At 29.1% G+C, this 25,099-nt stretch overlaps 1 protein-coding gene across 4 annotated transcripts in view; it reads left to right on the top strand.

Annotated features, from left to right (window-relative positions):
• The window catches only part of LOC126850439 (connectin), a 136,934-nt gene extending 111,901 nt beyond the window's left edge, over positions 1-25,033 (top strand). For all 4 annotated transcript variants that reach the window (XM_050593446.1, XM_050593465.1, XM_050593455.1 and 1 more), the window contains 6 exons: positions 7,589-7,649; positions 17,200-17,757; positions 18,547-19,040; positions 19,811-19,984; positions 20,749-20,864; positions 23,017-25,033. In XM_050593446.1, coding sequence (XP_050449403.1) covers positions 17,207-17,757; positions 18,547-19,040; positions 19,811-19,984; positions 20,749-20,864; positions 23,017-23,259 — 1,578 coding nt within the window. In that variant the 5' untranslated portion in view covers positions 7,589-7,649; positions 17,200-17,206 and the 3' untranslated portion in view covers positions 23,260-25,033. The remainder of the gene's footprint in view (positions 1-7,588; positions 7,650-17,199; positions 17,758-18,546; positions 19,041-19,810; positions 19,985-20,748; positions 20,865-23,016) is intronic.
• Positions 25,034-25,099: the final 66 nt, after the last annotated feature.

The raw sequence follows: 25,099 nt of genomic DNA, 5'->3' as shown, positions 1-25,099 counted from the left end.
TTGAAAAAAATAAAATCAATGTTAAAATGCTATTTATAATATATAATGTAGAAAAGTTTTATTCTTTTAATGTGATTGACATATTTATAAATTTATTTTATTTAACGCATTTGTGTGTATAGTATACATATTTCTATAAATTTTTAATTGTACGTTTTTCTTGCAAAAGCTCGGCTAAAATCGATTCTGATAAAATAAAAAGTAACATTTATTTATATACAGTTTTTAACAATTTAATTTTTTAGATATTTTTTAAGTATAAAAAAAAACGAATTCCACGAGTGTGTTTATTAATAAGTACATATACTAGAAGCATTTAATTAAATTAGATATTTATTTTTATAGATAATTATTTTCTTATTTATCTAACACATACATATCTGTAAAGTATAAAACTTATTAAGGATGAGCTAATTTTACTATCTTGCCTAAGAAACATACATTAAAAATGAGGAAATAGGAGCCAAATAAATCTTTAGTTTAAACAACAATAAGTTATAAAAATTGCGCTAAAATATAAATTGATAATAAAGAAAATTAATCATGAAAAAAGTCAATATGTTTAAAAATACTATTTTATTGTTAAAATGCAACAAATCGCATTAGAAATAAAATTTGGACATAAAGGGAACATGCTGTTGATATTTAAAATAAATTATACAATTTCCTCAAAAATAAATCGAACGAGTTGCAAATATTCTCTATAACTCGCTCGTTTATTAACTCTAATACTGTTAAATTTTATTTCATGGAAAATGATTTTTAAAACAGAATTTTAATTTATTTGTGGAAAACTCAACATCAGTTTATAATAATATTTTTAGAGGCAAAAACATACAAGAAACATTATAAATATATATAACGATATTAGTAAAAAGACCGTACAAAGGGTAAATAAATCATTTATTTATCAATCGCAAAAATATATTGATGTGTAGTTACTTTGAATACATTTGAGTAATAAATTAATAATTAAAAAAAAAAAACTAATAATTTTATCGATTTTGCAAATTTAGTAAAATTTTTCTTGAAAATGATTTAAATACAAAATTTCAATACTCAAAATTATCAAAATCATTTGAAGAGCATGTTATTATATTTTACATCTTGCTGAATTTCTCTCAAAAATTTTTTTCCTACACATACACAATACAAATTTTTTTCTTTAATAGTCATATCTTATAAATATCGGAAGTTTATATCTTTGATTGATTAATTGATTTATTCAATTAGTTTATTTAGCTTTGATTAAATTATCTGCGCGTTTCGCGCTGGGAATGACGCGTAAATATCGGTTGCCGTCATCGTGTTAGAAGCCTGTCGATCGGTTTTATCGGTTGAATAAATAATTAGCTGCATTATTATCGCGGAAAACGGCTGTGCGCAATGAAAGGCGTGCAAAAAAATCTTATGTAGCGGACGAAAAAAACCGATCGTTTGCTCGCTATTGTCTCGGGGGTTGATGCTTTTACCTTTTTTTTCTCTCTCTCTCTCTCTCTTTCTCCCTTTACCTTTTTATCATTCTCTCTCTTGTTCTCTATCTCTCTCTTCATTTCTCTCTCTCTCTCTCTCTCTCTCTCTCTCTCTCTCTCTCTCTCTCTCTCCGTCAAAACCATTCAACCGCAATTAGGATTATTTATTTATCGCGCTCGCCACGAGAGCTTCGAAGGGTCTTTTTTTCCCTTTCTTTCTTTCTGCCTCTCTTTTTCTGTGATATCAATTTGCAACGCTGGTTTACGCAAACGTTTCAAACGCAGACAAACAGTTTCCGCTTGAATATATATATTGAAATCTGTGACACATTTAACTGTTTTATGTTCTTGATACACAATTAAGCATATTTTATAAGAAAATTCGTTAAATGTCACTTTGATTTCAGAGTAGAACTTAAATTTTTGAACTTGTCTTTTAAAATGTGTGTATATTTTAAAAAAATAATGATGCTCATTTTTAAAATAAAATATTCGATAAAGTGTCACATCCTTCCTCTTCCTCCATTTCTATTCCAGTAAAGAAAAAGATGTATTTTGAGAAAGTCTTTTTGTACAATTGTCGTACAAATGATACATTATATAACTTTATTTTGAAATTGTACGATTGATACATTATATCTCTTTATTTTATTATTTATTAGACATTGATATTTATATAAATAATGCATGCAATATTATGTTTTATGATATCAGTTAATTGCCAAAAAAATATAATGGAAAGTTTTAGCAACGCTTTTGTATTGTATAGTTTTTGCAAGACGATAGTGTTTTTCTTTTTTTTTTCAATTATTTACAAACGTATTATTTTTTAATGTATATATGTCGTAGGCAAAAGTTATTTTAGGAAAATAGCTTCTGACAAATGCTATCTGCCTGGTCAAATGGCTTTCATCCATTTATTTGTTTTCGAATGCCATTTTCCTAGGCAAATTTGTTATTTGACTGAACCGCTGTTAGGCGGTTGGTCGAAATGGTATTCGTTATAATTATTAATAAGGTAATTATTTAGTTTAACGCTTTCACCTCAAATATCGATAGAAAAGTGTATGCGTGGAGAGAGTGTGTTCCGCCCCTCCTCTCCCCCCTCCCCGTCCCCCTTCCCCCACCTACGGAGGGACTCCACTGCCATTAAAATTAGACATATAGGTTCGCCTTGAACCTCGCTTTGCGTAGAAAGATGTAAACCCATGTAAAATTGTTTCACATGGGTTTACAACTTTTCACACTGTCAACACTGTCAACACTGTCTTCACGCATACACTTTTCTATCGATATTTGAGGTAAAAGCGTTAAACTAAATAATTACCTTATTAATAATTATAACGAATACCATTTGCCTAACAATGGTTCAGTTCAATAACATTTGCCTTGGAAAATAACATTTGCCTAAGAAAATGGCATCTCAACACAAAAATAAACGGGCGAAAACCATTTGATCAGACAGATAGCATTTGTCTAGTCAAAAATTATTTTCCTAAAATAGCTATTTGCCTACGACATATACATGATGGTTATCAGCATATAGAATCTTTAAAAATTGATATTTTGTCACTTTTCTGTTTTTTAGCATCATTCTTCAACAGTGAAATTTTTCCGATATAAACAAAGAAAACTAGTCTAAGCATTAATTAATTTATAGCTATACGAAGCTCTATAATCATAAGAAGATAAGTCTTCTTTAATCAAAGTTTATTTTAGTAAAATATCTCAAAACTTATTTTACACTTCACATCGTGAGATATGCCATTAGCTGAGAGATAATTTTTGCAAATAAACATTTGTTTGCTTATGAATTAAAAATATATCAGCATGCAGAAATGTGTCAAATGATTGAAATGTGGATGTATTGCAATCTTCGGGAATATTTTTGCTACTCTCTCCTCTTTATCATCAAAATATATAGCTGAGATCGAAGATTTTTTCCAAGATAACATATTTTCTTATCCATAAGATACCGTGTCTTATTTTTGATAAACGAGTTAAAAATTTAAGTTTTATCTTGGAATCAAAATGACATTTAGCCGATTTTCTTTTAAAATATAAGTTTTATATAAAAGTATTTCAGTTACTTAGTTTCGAGGAAGTTATTTTTTGAGCTGCTTAGGTGTATTGCGTGTGCTTATGTGCATGCGAGAGCGAGAGAAAGGGAAAAGAAGAGAGTAAGTATGTCTGCATGTATATTTTATTATAAAATAATCTTAAATTGTAAAAAACTGCAAAAAAAACTGTAAGAAAGTGAACAAAATTTGATTAGATTATTAACTCTCTATTCTCTCTTTTTTTTCATTCCAATTAAATTTACTTTAAAGCAGAATATAATATGTCACATATAAATATGTCAATAATTTCTAATATAATTTTCCAGTTTGCCGATAAATATATTTCTTGATGTGATATTTAAAGAGAAGAATGATAGAAAAAGAAAATGAGAGACAAGAGAGATAGAAAATATAATTTTTATCCGTAGAGAAAATTCATAATATTTAAAAAAAGCAATCCGACTGTATGAAAAAAGATTTTTTGATTGTAAATATTTATTTTTTTATATTTTGATTTAATTATAAAACTTCAAGAAAACAATAATAATTTAAATAAACTAAAATTGAATAAAGTAAACGCAACTAAGATTTTGGTGGTAAATATTGAGAATCCTCTCATGTTAATTCAATTAAGGCATCTTGAAGGAGACAATGGAATTAACAGAACAAGCTTAAAAAGACTTTTACATCAGCATAAATCCTATTTACATATCAATTCTCTCAAAGTATCCTGAAAGATTTCGAAAAAAGTATGCATTATTGTCAAGAAGAATTAAAGGATATAATGTTTTTAAAGTACTATTTACCGATGAGATCACTTTTATAAATTATAGATAAATAAACTTGAGAGGAATATACACTATTTAGAAAATGTATGACGGTTAAAAAAAATGGTTGAAGCGAAAAACTATAATTTCTTAAAATTTGAAACGAGATCGCAAATAATAAATTAGTTGGGCTCCGTTTTACTTATAATATTAAATGGTGAAAAAACATATTTTATCAAAGCATCAGTTCTTTTGAAAAATGTACCTCTCTCTCTTTAAATATTTACTATATAATATTTTGTTAGTATGATACCTATTCGGCACATTTTCATATTTATTTCAATTTTTAATAAAAATAAATCTTTTACTTGTGTATGTGGATATAACAAATAAGTGTTACGTTTAAAGAAAGAGAATTCAATTTTTAGAACTGATATTATTAGATTTCTATAAAAATAAAAATAAAAGAAAAACTAACATGAAGCAATGAAAAAGCTGAACTTATTATTAATAATTAAAAATATGAATTTAATTAATACTATTTTAACGTATTATCATTATATATATATATATATATATATATATATATATATATATATAATAAATTTTATAAATTTATATATATAAATATAATTATATATATTAATATTAATAGATATTAAGATATCTAGATAAGGATCTAGATAAAGACATAAGACCATATATTTTAAATATGTCAAAAATGATCGAAAAAATATTGTAGTTTATTATGTTGCAGATTGTTTTAGACAATACCTTGTACAAGAAATATTACTTTAAACACATATACTACAATAAATAAAATAAGTTAATAATCAAACCTGATTTTGGTAAATTTTAAAATTTAGAATTGTTTTAAGATTATATTGTAATAAAACAATTACTAGCATAAATTGAATTTTTAGAAAGTATATATATAATATATATGTGCATACATAATATAAATATATATATATATATATATATATATATATATATATATATATATCTACATTTTTCTAAATTTCTTGAATAGTTTTTAAAAGAAAAACTTGTAAAATATTTAAAAGATAATTTTGTGAAAAATGAAACATATTTTTCTAGGTAATATATCTTTTTTCTTTATGATGGCCTGAAATGACGCTTTTTAAGAAATCGGAAGGATAGCGATTTGCGATAATGGACCATTAATCTGTTGGCGACAGCTGTTCCGATATCCAGGCAACTAATCGGAAACGCGAAGTGAGAAAAGTGAAGCAAAAAGATGCAATAAAAAATAAAAAAAAAAGTGAAACTTTTATTAAGTTAAGCTCTTCGTTCGCAAGAATTCACACAATGTTCTGTTTTTACAAGAACATCTATTATTCAATTTTAGTCAAACATTCCAGTACTCTCTCCATTAATTTTCCAAGTTTGCATTATACACCTATGCATAATAGATTAATCGATATTCTCACGTCGCGTCGTTTATTTTATTATAATAGAGAAAAAAGTTTCTCTATAATATATATCAGCTGAATAAATGATTACTCAAGGTGTCTTTTCCAAGCAGCAGAGAAAAGCTGTATTTTTAAATAGAAATAAAAAAAATTATAAAAAAACTATAAAAAATATTATCAAAATTATGACGTAAATGATTTTAGACGCTTCACATTAATAGTAATGTTACATTTTTTTATGAAAACCGATATTCACTCATAGTTTTATATAAAATGAGAAATCGCAACTAATGCATTCAAAAAAGTATAAAATTCTATTTGCAAAAAAAATATAACTGCTGTTCTGCAATTGCATTTATACACAGGAACGTAAATAAAGATAAATAAAAATGTGAAGTGTCTAAAACTATTTGATTTTAACTTTGTGCCATTTTTTTCTATCTCCTTGTGTCAAAAATAGCTCTGTTTTATTACGTATTAAATATTCTGTACAAATGTCAAAAAATAATATCATAATATATTTACTAAATCAGCATGGTCAATTAAAATAATGTAATAATTTAATAATGCTTATAATTATTATTAATAATTAATAACATAATATATATGTGTGTAAAATATAAATATAAAAATAAAATATAAGAGATATTTAAAATATTTTATTCTTTTTCTTTGTTCATTCATAGTAGCCTTTCTATTGTCTTATATTATTATTATATTTAAAAAAATATTCGAATTCTAGTCTATCTCAAGTCTAAATTTGCTTTTGCTATTGCGTTACAAAATTCAGAATGTAGCAGTATTAATGTCAATGTAAAGCAGACGTACTTGTTAAGAAAAAATAAAAAAATATTTAAAAAGAGGCAAATAATGGCATGTAATAAAAAAAGAAATATGAAAAATAAAAAAGCTAATTTTAATGAACCTTATAGTTCAAGAGATCGCTTGCAAAGTTAATATAAAAGAAGCAAAGCTACTTTTGGAATCTAAGAACTGTAAGCTGAAGAGTACGCGGGAAGATTAATCGTAGGAGTTGCGCAGGATTAAAGCGAGTTTAATTTCGAAACGAATCGCCGAGATCTAATCTCCTCTAGTTGGCATTGCTGGGATATATCTTTCGTTGCATTGCATCGTATTTCGTATATATTTCATCTTAAATATCGCTCCTCTCTCTGCTCGCAATATTATAGTTTGCGCCAGTATCTTCGCCATACTTATTAATCTCGTCTTCTCTTTCTTTCTCTCTCTCTCTCTCTCGTTCTTTCTCTCTTTTTCTTAGACCATCTCGCAGACGTTTACCTCTCTGTCACTGCATATTATGGCGCAATTTGTAAATTCTACTCTTAATTGCTGCCAGCGAAAATTCCATTGTTATGCACCTTCCCACTAAACTCACCCTCGCTAATGTTGTAGATGAACATTTCGCATCTCTAATTTCTTTCTCAATATTTTTCGATAGAATATTAACACATTGTAAATTATAAGTGAAAATCGAGTGTAATAACAGCGTAAAAATACAAAAGTGATATTTTGAGAAAATAAGTTTAAATATTTTAAATTAAACAATTTAAACAGAGATATAGATTGGGAGAAAAAAATTTAGCTGCAAGAAATAATTAAATATTCACATCGTAATTGTTTATATAATGATTACAATTGTATATCTTCTTGAATAACAATACATGTTTATATGAAATAAATACAAATATTTGGGACATTATACAATGTAGATTAATATGTGGGTGCGTGTATGGATCAATAATAAATAATATTGATAATATAAATATGTTTGCATAATATAATTCTTTACTGCAATAATTCTAATAAGATTAATTTATCTTTTTTTTTTACAGATACGAAGGACATTCAAGCGTAAACAGGACAGTGATTTTCGTGAGAGATCTTCATCATACAGTTAAGTTTATTAAACAATTATTTGATATAATAAAAAGTTTCACATTTGCTGTGTAGAAGTTAAATTATGATTAAATAGCTCACTCTAAAATAAACCTACAAATAACAACAGTGTTTCAAGAGGTCTTGGAAGCTTTTATTTTAATGTTGCATTTTCTAAAGGAGACATAGAAACATAATAGGGCTATTCATTTTAACTGTACTTTCTTCCTTTCTTCTTGCATTTTCTTCCTGTATTTGACGCAGAATAAGTGTGTATTTAAGCTTTGGGGAAAGTGGAAAAAAATAAGTAGTACAGAAAGTGCACCAGAGCCATTGTTACAACCGGAGTTTCTCACGATTGTAAAATGGATATGCTTTCATAATAAAGCAAAGACTTTTTATTAACATAATCAACTCTTAGTAGCATAATAAATCAACAAACTGATAAAGAAATATATTCGATTGATGGTGCATTGTATATAAGATAAGAGTGACAAAAATGAAATCATATCAATTATTTAATCAAGATTAATGACTTTCATTTTTGTTATCGATCTCTTGATTTTGAATTGATGCTTTTTCCAATATAAACAAAGATTAATTTTTTATTTTATTTGAATTTAAGTTCAAGTTCTAATATAATAGAGATAATATATTTTTTAAGCTTCTTTTGTATATAAAAATATTAATTAATTTTGTTAATTAATTAGACATTAATTAATTAATTTTAATAATTATCAGTCATATTCCTTATTCATTCTCCAATCCATTCTCATTAACTTGAAAGAAGAAATACATGTCATTTACATTTCGCCAAATTTTCGTGATACATTTTGGAATTGACAAGGAAAGAAAAAGGATGTAAAGGTAGCAGCGGCGCATTATGCGCGAAAGTTCGCCCAATAACCGTTCGTCTTGGTGAAATTACGGCGCTGAGGATGGCGTTATCTCGCCGCTTACGACTTAAATCACGCGTCTCACGCTTGCCCCTCCTTGCCCCATTTTTGTTCGGGAGCCCCTTAATTCCGTCTCGCGCGCAGGAATTACCATCGTAGCCACGCTTCCGGTCTCTTCGGAGTGCTGTCTTCGTTCCCGCTTGCAGGAAATCCCGACTGTGAAAGCCGCTGTCATACCCGCGGCCCAGGTTTACCTTAACGCAGGTCGCCTTCCTTCCTGAAATGCATCCTACGGGGAATTAAATGCGCGATATTAAATGCAGAGTGCAAATATCCCCTGCAATACCCCCACCTCCCCATGAGGGTCACGGCTTTATCCTCATAACTTTTGAACCAAGCTGGGATTGTAAATCATATTTTCGAGCCAAGCAAAATATATGTATTTAAGATTTGTAAATCTTAATCTTAGGCATTAATATTGAACGCTATCGCAATTTCTCTATACTTGATTATACATATTATTAAATTACATGAACATAATACTTAATTGATTTGGATTTAATCACTAAAGATGATTGACACTTCCGTCATTTGATTTTAATTAATGAGAATTAATATTTAATTAGTTTTGATTTATTTTCCGAAAATGATTAATATTTTATTCAGATTAAATTATATTATTCTATTAAATAAGTATTGAAATTTAAATTAAAATATATCATAAAATTATTAAATTAAATAATTAAAAAAGTAGTTGATGAGTATGGCATTGAACTAAATTGTTATAAGGAAATATTGATTATATTTAATATAAGATTTATGAACGTCTGAATTTTATTTAAGAGACAATAGATTTATGTAGCCACATGTACATACACATACAAGGAGAATCCAAATCTTTTAAATATCTTTTTAATAGCAGATTGTCTGACCAACTTGGCAATTTTTCCTTGGTGAAAGAGATCATTTTTCAAAAATTTTTACGACGTAATCATAATAAACGCACCAAGATGTGCTTTTTTGCCGATGCAAAATCACTAGTAATTTATTTTGAGCTTTCGTGAATTGCGTTTCTATAGCTAATATTCATAGTCCGCAATTCTTATATTTAAAATCATCTTAATTGATAAGTAATCGCGTGCTCTAATTATTAAAATAAAATAAACACTGTATGCTTTTAAAGAAAACAATATAAACGGAAAAATTGTGTTTATTCTTTATGAACATCTTTTATGAAATGTCTTATATTAAAGGAATCCATTTTGATAATATAAATATAATAAATAGATATAAAATATATATATATATATATATATATATATATATATATATATACAATTATTTCACATAAAAATTAAAAAGGAGTATATCAATTTATTTTAATTTTTAATTTTATTAATATGTTTTTATAAATTTTCCATAAATGTTAATAAAAATGGAGGTCTTTAAAAAATCAATAAAAGAAAAATATATATTATTATATACCAAAAAACATAAATAAGAAATATATCGAAATGGACGGCGATTGAGGTCGATGAAAGGCGATTGAGAGAGAATTTTTACTAATATAATATTTATCTATCGTAACAGGCTATTAAGGAATATAAATATTTTCTACTTCTATTAAGTAAAAAGAAAGACTTCTACCTTGAACATATAATATTAACCGCACGATCCTCTGCGGAACGACTCAACATATACGCGCAAAACATATTCGGAACCAATATCAGAATTTGCTAGATTCTTTTTCTAGAGAAATATGGAAAAATTGCTTCTGCCAATAGAAGTCAAACCGATTCGATTCTTTTTTTTCTTTTTTGGCTTTTTTTTGCACGAACGCGGCGTGTCTTTTAGAAACATAATTTTTATATTGCATGCGTTACATTTTAGACAACAAAAATTTGGTGATTCGTGAAACAAAATCATAGTACAACTGATTGTGAAGAACTTTATATGAAACATTTCACTTTTTATCTTTCTCAAAATAAAAAAAATCCGCTTACATTATGATATCTAAGAAACGATATCTAAAAAAGTTAAAAAGAAAAATTTTGTAATCTTTATATATATATATATATATATATATATATATATATATATATATATATATATTGAATAAATTTGTTATTTTTATTATTGAATCTATTTATTATTATTATTTTCAATACGGTTATTTGAAGGCAAATTATTGTTTTTATTTATTTCATCAATTTTTTGTTTTCTAATAAAAAAGATCACTGACGTACATTTGAATATATTTGAGATAGACTGAAAAATTCAGGTTTGATTCGCTTAGGCAGCACTCCGTGGCAGAGAGATCGATTTATACGCCTTTCTTTCGGTGCAGGAAAACCCAGCCTAAGGTCCTCAGGGAACATAGTATAGTTTGGAATGCTTCAAAAGCAGGTCGAATTTCCAACAAAGGTGCAAGCATGTGTACAGATATTGAAGAATTGGAAAAAGATTCGGTTCGCAAAACACAATCATCCTGAGTCGTATTTTACTGCTTTAGTAGATTTGATTGTGTTAAATTAGATTTATATTTGGTGAAATATAATATAATAATCTTAATAAAATATTCTAAAGCAAAATCAGATATATAAAAAAACTGATTTGTTAGTAAATGTATCATAAGTAATTATAATTAATAAATTAATTATAATTTCTCAAGCACAAGTGTTTTATTTTCAAACATGAAGCAGTCATAAAGACTTCTTTTTAAGACGTAATAATGTATGGCCGATTTCGTACTCGTTAATATCGACATTTCTACATCGAGATATTAATCCAATTCCTCGGCATTTCTGGCAATCGTCGCGCTGAAAATTCTTGACCTGACCTGGCTACTACATCATCGCTCTATCGCTATATTTTATGGCAATAAGAGTTCGACCTCCCTGGCGCTCTTTCGACCGGCACTTCCACGGACTGATATACTTGATATACGACTGAAAGGAGAATATACGCACGCACGTGTACATACAAACACACGTATACACATTTCTCGGCAACATTCTATTGAAGTGGGTCTGTATTTCAAGTGCAATACATCAATATTCTACTCGATGTGTGAAATCTACCCAATGGGGAAGCAAAGACAATCTATTCATAATCAGTTACATGCGGATATTTATATTTTGCATTTTTTTTAACTGAAAAATTATGTAATCTAACGATTATTTTGATCCTTAAAAAAATTTATTTTTTAATTAATTACATTGAAAAATTTTTCCAATTGAATGTCCAACTTTTAAGTTTTTCGAAGAAAAGTTCCCACTCCCTCTCTCTTATTATTTCAATTCTTTTTTCTTGCGATACAATTTATTCTATTTCTTTCTTATATATGATTAATATATCACTCATTAAATAAAAATAAATATTTAACAGAATATATTAGATCTGTAACTGTCTTTACGTTATTAATATATTGGCGAGAAGAGAAGCATTTTATATAAAAAAAGTATATTAATTATCGCTTAAAGGAAAACAAAAATTTTAAATTGAGTTGTCTCGAACTTTTCTGATGTGGAAAAACTCTAATTTTCTCGAATTTGTGGTTGTCAAACAAACATGGCTTCTTTTCCAGCACACTGAAATACGAGTAATAAAAGTTTTCGTAAGAGCCAAGTTATGAATGGCGTTACTTTCTTGGAGGGGCGGCAACGCGTCGTCAATGACGTCACAGAATTTCATCGCGTGCGATCTAATTAAATCGTTGACGACCCGATGACTTAAAGAGAAAAGGAGGAAAGCTTACCCTGCTAATGAGATGCTGTTAATAAAACTTCTCTAGAAAAAGAGCTCTTTTTATTGATTTAAGATTAGATAAAACATTAAAAAAAATATATTTTCTTATATTAATTAATATTAATATAAAAAATAAAAATTGTGTGTGAAGAAAAAGATAATTTTATTATTATTTGAAGAAAATTAATTTTCATTTTTTCTATAATACGTAAAATTATGCTTTCGGAAAATCGCTAATCTATCAGCCACACAAAATTTTATCAATTTTTAATTAATATAAATTATATAAATTAGACAAAAAATTTTTACTGATATCAAGGGTTTTATATATATATATATATATATATATATATATATATATATATATATAAATGAAATATTGTTGTTCTAAAAAATTGCTTTATCTTGATATTTGAATTCCGACGCCATAGCTGATCGAGCTCTTGCCCATATTCGCTTACTCGATCGAGGGAGAGCTCGTCATATGCCTGGTACGTCAAACTATACATCTAGTTCAGGTGTCTTCTCGATAAACGAACTGCCTTTACGGACGCTCTCGACACCGAACCATTATCGATAAGGGCGTTCTCGATTTTTTCCTCAGGCGCTACCGGTCTCCACTTTCTTTTACAATATGTTGTAAAAAACATGAAGCTTGAAAAGAAGTCGATGAGGTGCGAAGCCATTGTTGTCGTCGTAGAATACGAACTTAATTCTCGCATCGATTTCCTTGTTTTTATCAATTTTTAAAACATTAAAAAGTTCCAAGCATCAATCCATCAAATTATTCTCGGCCGAAGGATCGATACCGCGCTCTTTCTTTTTCAGTCGGAAAAGCCGCAGAAACGAATCTGAAGGAAAGGCTTCTACTTCTAACGCGTCGTTATCTGTAAGCTTATGCAAATGCCAAGCAGTTTGCCAGGAAAATTTGCATACGCCAGCTAGAGCCTCCTCCTTCCCAGCCTACGATCTATGCTGGATCATGTCTAGGCATAATCTCAAGAGGCTTTCGTCGTAGTTATACAGTGGTTTTCTCCTTAGATCGTAGTCACGTGAGAGAATAGCTCCCCACTCCCTCTTCCTTTATCATACTCTTTTTCTTACTTTATTTGCATTCGAGCATTCCAAAAACATATTGCGTCCTTCCTTTGCATAGTACGGATGTATGGCCTGTAATAAAGGCCAAATCGCGCCACCATTCATTAGCATAAAAGTACAATACGCACGCGTTTTGATCGTCCTGAGTCTTCTCATCATCATAGGTGAATTCTCGATATTGCATCGGAAGAGATATTGGAAGGAATAATAGATGATAATATATATGTCCTAATTTTACGTTTAAATTTTTTAGACTTATAATGGATATTTTTACAAATTTGTTACAATTTTTATTATATATTTTTATTGATTAGAATTTATTAGACTTATAATGGATATTTTTATTTAAAAAATTTGATGTGAATTGTTAAAATAGATCTTTTAATCTAATTGATCTCACTGAGATCTCATAGTCGAAATGTAATTAGCGTAATTAGCGAAATCGTACTTATGCACGCGTCAAAAATATGGGATAATCCCCATAACGCACCACTACACCGTGAGAATTTTTCAATTACATTACGTTCCGACATTGATTGGAGGGAGCAAGAGGGAAATGGAAAGTGCCATCCTTCGCGAATATCTCTCTGCGATCGCAAATTTATTAATGAATAATACAGTATCTGGATTTGCAAACGCTTTTAATTAAACTTATCAAGCGATTTTAATTTGCAACGTATTAGCGTATTATCGTTATAGCCGCTACGCAAGCTTAAAATATCTTTAGTAACCTTTTTTCAGATGATAAATTATTAAAATCGCCGCTTAATTGAAATTCCATTTATTCAAAAATGCGCTTTGTTAATTCACAATAACATTGTGTACCTATATTTTTCTGTCTATGAAATATACCAACCTGTGTTCATATACATATTTTTCTTTATTTCTTACTTATTTTTTCTTTTAATTATGAAAACAAAAAATGAAAAACATAAATTATTTTCCAATCTAGATTGATTTTATTTCAGGACGATCTTCGATAAAAGAAAAAAAAAAAGAGTAAAGAAAAACGAGATTTACGATTTAACTAGTTGAAAACATTATGGAAACACAAAGGAATTGATAAGGGAGCGGAGAGCGACATTAGCGAATGAAAGATTAAATTTGTGGCGTCTCTCGACTCGCCTAACTTTTGGAATAAACAACTCGTGTTGCACGTATGAGTTTCTCTCTCCCTCCCCTCCTCTCTCTCTTTCTCTCTATGCATCTCTCTTTCTTCGCTTGAGTGTGGCTCGAATTCCATCAAGGCGCAATTAGCATACAGCAACGGAGCATGCACGCCGAATGGACCGCGGTGTCGTGGATAATTTTCACAGGACGACGTGTAGCAATCGCGTTGTGTCGAAACTTCGGCCAACTGTAAAGTTGTATTAAACATACCGATATACCGTACATATTCATATGCTTCTACATCCGCCGCGGCATTGCGTCTTTTGTAGCAGCAAGTACCACTTTCGTGCGCCATTATCATTTGTGGGCCGGTATATGTGTCAGTTTAGACTGGAATTATCGGCAATTGTTGAGGAGAAGGAAAAAGGGAGAGAGAAACTATATAAATCTAAATTAAATAGGGGATATAGCGAAGAATAATATTGTTTTAGAAAAGTTTTTAAGTCGCAAAAAAATGTTTATCTTTATAACTGCAAAGTAATTAAACGCGAGCTCACAATGTAAGAATGAATCAGTGTAATTGCACACAACTCCTATCGTCGCGTAAGAGTATTAACTTTCCAAAGTATTATAATAACAATTCTGTAGCGTTGAAATTAAACGCAAACATGCCGAAACAACACTGCAACAAGTCTGGACTCGCATCTGTCTTTATGCAACATGCGGTACCTTCCAAGACGAGTTTCGCTCGCAATCGGAAAGAAAAGTACGAAACAAAACAGCGGCTATCTTGCACTTTCACGGAGTATTATGAATACCGCAAGAGTGCGCTGTTTAAAAACTTCCGCGCGTTATCTGCATATGTTACGTCCGGCGCGATTATGCAACGGCTACGTTCGCCTGATATTTGCCAGCTTTCTGATTTATTTTGATCGCAAAACACTACGACTGATATACTACCGTACACCAACTCGTTCCTAATTTAGAACAAGAGAAAATTGTTCCTAAAAATTATGTATACAATATGCCATTGATTAAAATATAAATACATGGATATATTTTATTTTAAAACATTTCTTTTCATAGGAAACAAAAACTTTTTATTAACTTCAATCATATTTTATTCTCAATACATGCTACATTTGATAGAAATTTATTTATATAATATTTTTTTTTTTTTTATTTTCCGATCAAGACAAATCTCAATATCTCGTTCAATCTTTAATTACGCTTACGAATAAACAACAGGAATAAGAACAGAGATTTTAAAGTCTTCGATTGTACAGTGTGGATACGTTTTCGACGATTCCGCTAATATTCTTTGTTTTCTGTTTTATGTTTACTTATTAAAATTATTATACAAATGTTATTTTTCCTTTTTAAAATAAGTTATTTTTTATTTACGAGCATGAGTGCAACTAATGAATAAGAGTAGCGAGTAAATCTTGAGATATCGACATCAATCGAAGAGCGCAATAATATAAATAAAAATTGATATATACATATATAATATTTTAAATATTTTATATATACACACACACACACACACATACACAATTTAATTAAATATCTGTATCTTTCTGAATTAAACAAACTTCAATATGAAATAATTTCAACAGAATCAACGTTTTTATGTACGAGACATGATATTAAATCGTAAATTGACATTTTGTTCTGCAGTAGATTAATTGACAACTATATATGTTATTTATGTGTTTGATACATTGATAACTAATAAGAAAGAAAAAAAAAAGAGAGAGAAAGAGAGAGAGAGAGAGAGAGAGAGAGAGAGAGAGAGAGAGAGAGGATGAAGCAAACCATCAGGAAAATTGAACAAAACTCAAATTGATCTGAAACTTGTGGATCCTTGGCTTTTCGTTGAAGCTTTTGCTTGCTGCTCTGACAATAATTAAATAAGCAGAGTTAGGTAGTAAAGGAAAGTTCGCGAAATTCGCAAATACGCCGCGTGTACGCTAAAATCGTTCAAGCTCTGAAAGTTTGCGGACAAATATTATTGTGCGACAAAAGGATTGCTATGCGATATATCATCTGCCCGTCACTATAAATTGTCATTCAAGCCTTCATTATTTGCAATACCGTCATTATTAAGATAAAATAATCTTAGATAATCTTAGATAGGAGTTTCACTATTGAATTGTGAGATAGAGAGGATGGGGGAAAATTGTATAAGAGTAAATCACTTTTTTTTTATCTACACATTATTAACTTAAATATGTTTTACTCTATGAAATATTTTGAATAATAATGCATACAGACAACAGTTACAAAGAATTGTACAATAATAATTTACAATGATTCTGTTTTGATTCAAAAAATACATGATGACAATTATCTTTATGTATGTGTATTCTTCGAATAATGTTACTATAAAACTGATATTATTAGAAAATAAATAAATTACCAATGTCTTTCAATTTATCTATGAAAGATATAAATCAATCGTAATTATCGGAAGTTATAATTATTTTGCACAATTTGTTTTTTAATATAATAATTTTTTTAAACTAAAATAACATTGTTTTAGATTAATATAACTATTTTGCATAAAATATTTTTTTATAATATTATAAGTTTTTCACAAAACGCGTATGTACTTGGTGCCTTTTTTAGTGTTTTTTTCAAGTAAGTTTTTAGTTATTAATAAATTACAATTGTAGCACAATATTGACAGCAAAATTTTCAATTTTTTCTTTCAGAATCATCATGCGGCAATTTCTCTACACTTTCCTTATTCTTCAGCTATTGACAATCTTGTTTGCATCGTCAAGTCTGGCAGTGACGAGGCAGTTGCGCGGCAAAAAAAAGATTGTTGCGAAGGAGGCGAAAGAGACAAATATCTGTGACGTTCATGTTCAGCAGGCGCCGATATACTGCTACTGCAACAATAACGGTCTGCAAAATGCTACGAATGCCAATTGCTGGGTGATGAGCAAGGTCGAGCGTGACAATCCCATGTGGAGTTCCTTTACGTCGCAGATCCATCTGAAAGATCTGACGTTTACGGTGCGCCAGATCGACAGCCTGGATTATGTGCCCAGTCAACTACTGCATCAATTGAAGAGCTTGCGCTCTGTTACGTTCCAGTATGCGAACTTTCATGAGATCGTCGAACATACTTTTAGTAATCTTATAGATATCATCAAGATCAATCTCAACCGCAACATGATTTTCACGCTACACAAAAACGCTTTCGAGAATATGCGGGATCTCACCGTTATCAATCTCGATGAGAATCACATCTCCGAGATTAATAGGTATGGATAATTGACAATTAATAATTATCAGCAAAATTATTAACAGCAAATAATTATTTAGGATAAATGTAATTAATATGAGTATAATATGATTTTAACAAATTTTATAATAAATTTTATTACATTATCAAGAGATGAAAAGAGAGAGAGAGAGAGAGAGAGAGAGAGAGAGAGAGAAAGAGAAAGCACAAATACAAATATTTTATAAAATCATATCATTTAAATTTTTTTTTAATTATATTTCAAACAGCTGCCATATAATCATTATTACTCTGTTACAATAATAAAAATATTTTAAAACAATTATTTAATTTGAGTTAAATAAAAAATTGATTTAAGAAAAATGTAAAAAAAAATTTGTATTAAATATCTTGTCATACACACACATATACATATATTTTATATAATATAGTAAAACACTCAAGTTTTTAAATGTGTTATTTTTGTTTATATCTATACTCAATAGAATTAAAATGCTAATTAAACTACAATATAGGTGAATATTTTTATTTTATAAATATAAAAATAATGATTAAAAATATATTACTTTATATATTAGCTCTAGTATATGAAATAATAAACTAGCATATTTTTTATGTATATTATGTTTTATGTATAAAATATTTATATACATATACACATATAGTAAGCGCCAAAAATTCTAGAACTGTCAAATATCTCAAAAAATATGTGTTTTAAAGCAAATTAAAAAAAAAATATATATATATATATATATATGTATACATATATAGTCACACAGCATCCAACGATTTTGAATGATTGTTACAGAGACACGTTTGTCAATTTGCCGAGCCTGCGCAAGCTGCATCTGAACCAGAACAATATCAGCACCGTACGCGACAGAGCATTTAAGCATTTGAGTTTACTACAAGAGCTTGAGCTAAGCAGTAATCAAATAACGAGTATCACGCACGAAACTTTCTACGGTCTGCGCAATTTACTACGTCTCGATCTGCGCAACAATCAAATCGCCATGATTGGAAAGCGCAACTTTGCCGAGCTGTCGGCACTAATTGAGCTTGAACTTGATCAAAACGCAATTACATATATATCTGAAAAAGCATACGACGGTATGCACAGTCTTCAGAAGCTGCGGCTCAGCGAGAATCTGCTAGTGAAGCTGCCGCAAGATTTCCTGGCTGGTGCACCCGGTGTTTACTTTTTAGATTTGAGACGAAATTACTTGAAGACCATGACCTTCGATAATATTAAACCTATCGTAACCAATCTTTACGACCCTAATAGTCACTTCTATCTGAGCGGTAAGGATTTTCCATCGTTATTCTTATTGTTAGTAAAATCATAGTAATGACACTGAGCAGTTGGCACCTTTCATGCAGTTTGCCTCTTGGTTACATGACCCATTGCTTTTTTAAAAAATAGAAAAATAGAGCTTAAAATTGATTGCTATTAATTATTACAATATTAATTATTCTAACACAATAGCAGCAGCCATATTTTTAGTTTAATAATTGATTAGAAATTTGCTCTATTAAAAACAATGAGATATCAGTATATATACTTATACTGTGATGAAGCAGTAAAACTTTTTTTTTTCCAAGTACTCATTGAAAATGATTAAAAAACTCGAAAAACTAGAAAACTGTCAGGTTATTATTAATGTTATTCACTAAAGATAGAAAATAAATTATGATATTATATATTTTGCGAAAATATTTCAGCTTAAGATGATAAAAACTATCTTTATGTCAAGTACAATTTTCAAATAACACGTTAAAACTCGTAGCAAAGCAATTAATCATAATCGAAATAACTATTTAGCGTAGACAAAACTAATAAAAAATGAACACAAAATTTTATTCGAACTTTTTGATACACTCATATATGTATAAGTTAACTGGAAGTATCTTATCTATAATTAAAAAAAATTAATTCCTTTGAAGAATTTTTTCATCCTTTAGTTCTTATTTCAGTTGGATAATTTCTAGCAAGGCCGATGTGAGGTCTTGGTCTTTGCCGTGGCTCTTTTCATAAAGCCGCTACAATCACATTGTTGTGTGTTTGCTTACAGAAAACGATCTGATCTGCGACTGCAAGCTTGCATGGATCTGGGGCCTGCGAAATGAAACAAAAAACATGAAACTAAGAGATGCCTTAGAGGAGCTGACTTGCTTTCTTGAGAGCAGTAACACAACGCAAAAGATCAACAATGAAGGTCTGGGAAAAAATCAACCTGAAATTGCTAGTAAGTTTTCCTTTATGCATATGTATATTAATATCTTTCAGCGCAATTCATGGCAGTTTTGTGTCTGGAAAATGTGAATTGTAAAATTTATGCAATCTAGTATGTGTTGGGACAAGAATATTCTTTGTTTAGTACATATTAAATTTAAAGATTTAATTTTATAAATATTGAGGTTTTATTCGCAGTGAAAAGTACCCACTTGTGAAATATGCCTTTACTATAATTTTAATACAGAATATTCGAAATATATTCTACGTAACAAAAAGAAATAAAATATTTGACTCGAAGGAAACTCTTATTACAAGACTGCTTGCGCGCACATGTCTATTCTATTCCGCACAGTCATGACTTTTATATAGGATTTGTTTTGATGCCCTCTATTGTGGATGAGATATTACTATCACATTCGCGCCTAAATTAAATTGAAATTACCTTCTTCAACAAATATGCATTGCCAAGAGTTGAAAGATAAATTATACTTGTGGGAGTAAACATTTATTAATATACGCTTTTTCCATTATTTTGATTAAGTTTTTAATCTCTCATTATTTATTAAATTATTTGTCCACTACTGGTTGTTTTTAGTATCTCTTCGGTGTTATAAGTAGAATATGACATATTTCACAATATTTATGAACGAGATCAAATCAATTTAATCAACAAAAAAAAGGGGTAAAAAAAAGAGAAAAAGAGAGGGAATTAGAGATATCTTTTTTAAATATTGTGTGTAACTTATTTTTTAGAATATAATTTTATTATTGCAGAGGAATATTCTCCTGGTATTTCGAAAGATGATAGTAACGAATACAATGAGGATGACAGCAGTTATAATGACGAGATCGACGATGAAAATTCTTCTTCAAATTCGAATTTCGACAAGGTAAGATATATGCTAATTTGTTGGCTGTATTTTACATGATGGCTAATGTATACTTCATTTTTTAAATTTTCCTATATAATGATATTAATTGGAACTGTGATAATAAAAGATTATTTTCACTGTGATAATAGAAGATTATTTTGATTTTAACAAATTATTGCATTATGTCAAATTCATAGCTCGGGACGGTAAGAGTGTACATATTTTGAAATTTACATTATTATAATATTACAATATTAGAGCACGGGATTTAAAATATAAGGAACATACATTGCAAACTTTTATATTCTTCAACACAAATATAAATAATTTTCCCGCTTGTATTGATTATATAGTTGGATTCTAGCTTATTAGCTAGTTATTAATGTGAGAATAATATTCTTGTGTTGATGAAAACATAGCTTTAGTTAAAAAGTTGAACCTATAGATTTCTTTTTAGACTTCATCAATTCGGCTTTATTGGCTTTGGTGATATTTTTTATTATGCAATATCTTACTATATTATTAAATATAGGCTTTGCTAATATTTTTTTGTTATGCAATATTTTATCATATTATTAAATATTTAAAAAGCGAGTCTGTAGTTTCAGTGTTTATCCTATCTTATATTAAATATTACATCACATTGTTTTAATGATTATTTCACAAAGGAAAGCAAGCTAAATGTGAACCCAATTTTTCATAAATAGAACATAGTTTAAGTTAGGCCTATGATGAGTATCAAAAAAAATATAAGAAACTATGAATTTATAAAAAGTGCCTAAAAGACATTATACACTTTAACCACTGCATTTCTTTCCACTTTTAAATTGCAACTAATTTTGCTCCGTGTCGTAGTTTTACTGTATGCTTCATCTCATCTAACCGCTGCTTTTCTTTTATGTCATCTAAAAATCATTTTTTTTTCCATTTTTGGAATTTTTAATTTTTTTTAGATGCTATAAAATCTAGTACATCTATTATATTGTTAACAAATTTCTCTCCTACTGACTTCCAAGCTTTACTCTATTCTATTTTTCACCAATTTAAAATCATAAATTTGTCTACATTAAATTTATCGTATAGTTCCTAGCGCTAAATTCTCTGTATTTATCCTCAGTACTTTACTCGCACTTACGTATAACTTTTAGCCATGCATAATCCGTTATTTTAAGCTCATAAATCACCTGTATTTGTATCTTATTACCAGCAAAAAATAAATCTATGAGAGAGAGAAAGAGAGAGAAAAATAAAAAAAAATAGAGAGAGAGAGATGCTTATATAATTTATATAAACTGTGTTTAATATTAAGTTTTTTATTCTCTTTTCCCTCCGCTTCTATCTCTCTATCTGTCTCTATCTATTTATCTATCTATTTATCTATCTATCTTTTCTTCTTTCTACACGCACACACATACATGCGCACACAATTTTAATTTCAAATCAGAAATAGATTTGGGTTAGGTCAAAATTTTTTCAGGATGGAATAGAAGAGGAAGGGCGAAACCTACGTAACATTCACTTAAATATGTAAATATGCAGCTAATGTAGAATTCATGCTCACACATGGGTTTATTTTCGGAAGTAACGGGTGATGTGGAGTGAACTTCGCTTTGCGCGAAATGTTGCAAGCCCATACGAAGCTTCTTTCCTCATTTATATATTCACTTTTCAATTTTTGAATATCCTATAGAAAGACCTGCATGTTTGACAATGTTTGTGTGCAATATAGGAAGTAGGAGGTATCTATGTAAACTGTATCCAATATTAAATTTTTCCATTATCAATTTTTTTACGTTTGAACCTTGATTTTCACAAATCTTTGTTAACAACTTTTTAATGCAACTTTACAAGCGACACACATTATATAAAAAAAAGGAGGGGGATAAGATGACGATTTTAAAGTTTATATATTAAGTTTATATATAAGATTTTATATAGGACTTATTTTATAAATATTTATTAATGATAAGATGTTGCGAATAATATCATTGAAGTTTTAATAGCTGAATTGATAAAGCGTCTACCTAGAAAATAGAAAAGTCCAAATTTAGCTTTCCTTGCTGGAATTTTTCATTTTTTATTAGTATATGAGATTATTTTTTCATTAATAATCATATTAAGTTTGAATTCGCTCAATTTTTTTATTAATGATTCTGATTTTGGTTTGCAGATCAGCGATAGGAAGTGCTGTAGAAAGCATTTGTTCGAATTAAAGCCGGAGGAGTTACCATGCCCGGAGATTTCTCGAGAAGATTTAATGGCCTCTGAGCAGCCATCTAGCCGTCATGAAAACGCACGCGTCGGTTCTTCTGGCTCTAGCTGGTTTAGTTCCGGTTCGATTTCAATTCAGGCTGGTCAGTCCATCCTCGCTACCCTCTCATTGTTATTGCTATCTATACTTTTTTCCACATAGAACCAACCATGTGCATTCAAGAAAGCAACCAAAAACGTCATTTGGCGTTCTGATATCCCCGAGTGAGCAAAAAGAAAATCGCACATAAATGAAACTGGAATGTATGACAGTAGATGTGTGCATGTGAAAGCGTTTGTGTTGTGTATGTGTACATGCATATGCACTTACAAACTTAACACTGTCTTGAGACGTACCTTCGAGATATCCCAAAGCGCTTACAATTATCGTTTAATGAATTATGAAAAATGTCTAAAAAAAGTTTCCGAATTAAAATAGTGTCGCACAGAAACGTGGTTGCATATCAATAAAACGTCTAAATCATGTCATCTGTCCAAATCAATATGCACAATCGTGTTTGTATATAATTTTTAAAGTTCGATAATTTTTTAAATATATTTCATATGTACTTGACATGTAACACACACATTGTAAAAGGATTCACCATTATACGAAGCATCTTATCACGTAGACTCTGTAAACGAGCCAATTACCAAAATATTATTTTTACGATATAATTCATGTGTTCATGCCAGAATGGTCACATCAAAATGATAAGCTTCTATTTAGTTTTATTTTACATGACATTAGTGTGACCTCTCGCGCGCGCGCATGCGCGCCAACGCGCTTTTGGGCCTTATATTACTGTACATCGTTATTGTATTCGTACAGTATATACTTCTATGCACGTTACCGTATGCATAAGAATACTAAATATAGTATAGTCTCGTGGGGACCTTCTGGGGAATAGAAGCAAAATATTCTTTGGAAAAAAAAAAATTAATAAGTACACCCTCTTTACAGTGCAAACTGCTCAATCGACTTGCACTGAGCATGCCATCATGTGATGTGCCCATTATGATGTAAAGGGGACGCGACATTAGCATTCATAGAATGTGGAGTATCAAAATTAAAGGAATAAAATTTAAGAAGACTCTACTGTAACGTGCAACATCGCCGTTTCTCTCGTTAACATATTACGCTTGCGTGATACACTGCCACTTAGATCATAATCATTATATTCTGGCTGATCTCGTCTAATGATGTGTCTATTCAACAGCTATATTTACAACACCTCTAAATACCAAATATAAAAATGACATAAACGTAAAATGACATCATGAATTGGCATAATTTGCAATATATATTAAAAATCTTAAATATAGAGAAATTGATAACAGATAACACATTCTATAATTATTTATTTGTGAGTAAAATATAATATTCATTCCTTTTTCACCACTAGTTTTATTTATTCTAATTTTAAGATAATTTTTCATAATTTTGATATGATCATATTATTAGTTTTTACCAATTTTTTATAACTTTTTACAGGATGCTGTAAAATATAAATGTTGCAAATATAAATGTACGGATAGCTTTAAATTTTTAATATAAATTTACACGACATATTTTCTTTTGCCTCCTTTTTTTATAATTTTTTATTCGATATTATAAATTATCAAATATTATTTCGCATTCTGTCATCTCATTAAGTACTTTGCAATTAATACCATTTAGAATTTGGTTTATTATATATATTTATAACAATTGATTATAACCAATGATTATTAATGGTAGATGAATAAATGTCGCCACAATCACACGATCGTATATGATAAATATAGCAACCTCTACAACAAGAATTGACATTAAAAGAAAATTTCTGAAAAAAATTTAAAAGAATACAAGTATCAAAATTTAATATTACCATAATTTTAATATATTTATCAATAAAAATTAAAAAAACGAAACAGCTGAATTGTTACAAAAACGGTATAAATTAGCTAAATATCGATTTTAATAGTGATATCCTTTTTGTAATAACTGATTCAATTTTATA

This window comes from Cataglyphis hispanica, chromosome 1 (genome assembly GCF_021464435.1).
Source record: "Cataglyphis hispanica isolate Lineage 1 chromosome 1, ULB_Chis1_1.0, whole genome shotgun sequence".
In the NCBI taxonomy this organism is placed as follows: domain Eukaryota; kingdom Metazoa; phylum Arthropoda; class Insecta; order Hymenoptera; family Formicidae; genus Cataglyphis; species Cataglyphis hispanica.
The sequence above is the reverse complement of the archived record's forward strand: the minus strand, read 5'-3'. Positions and strand labels throughout refer to the sequence as shown.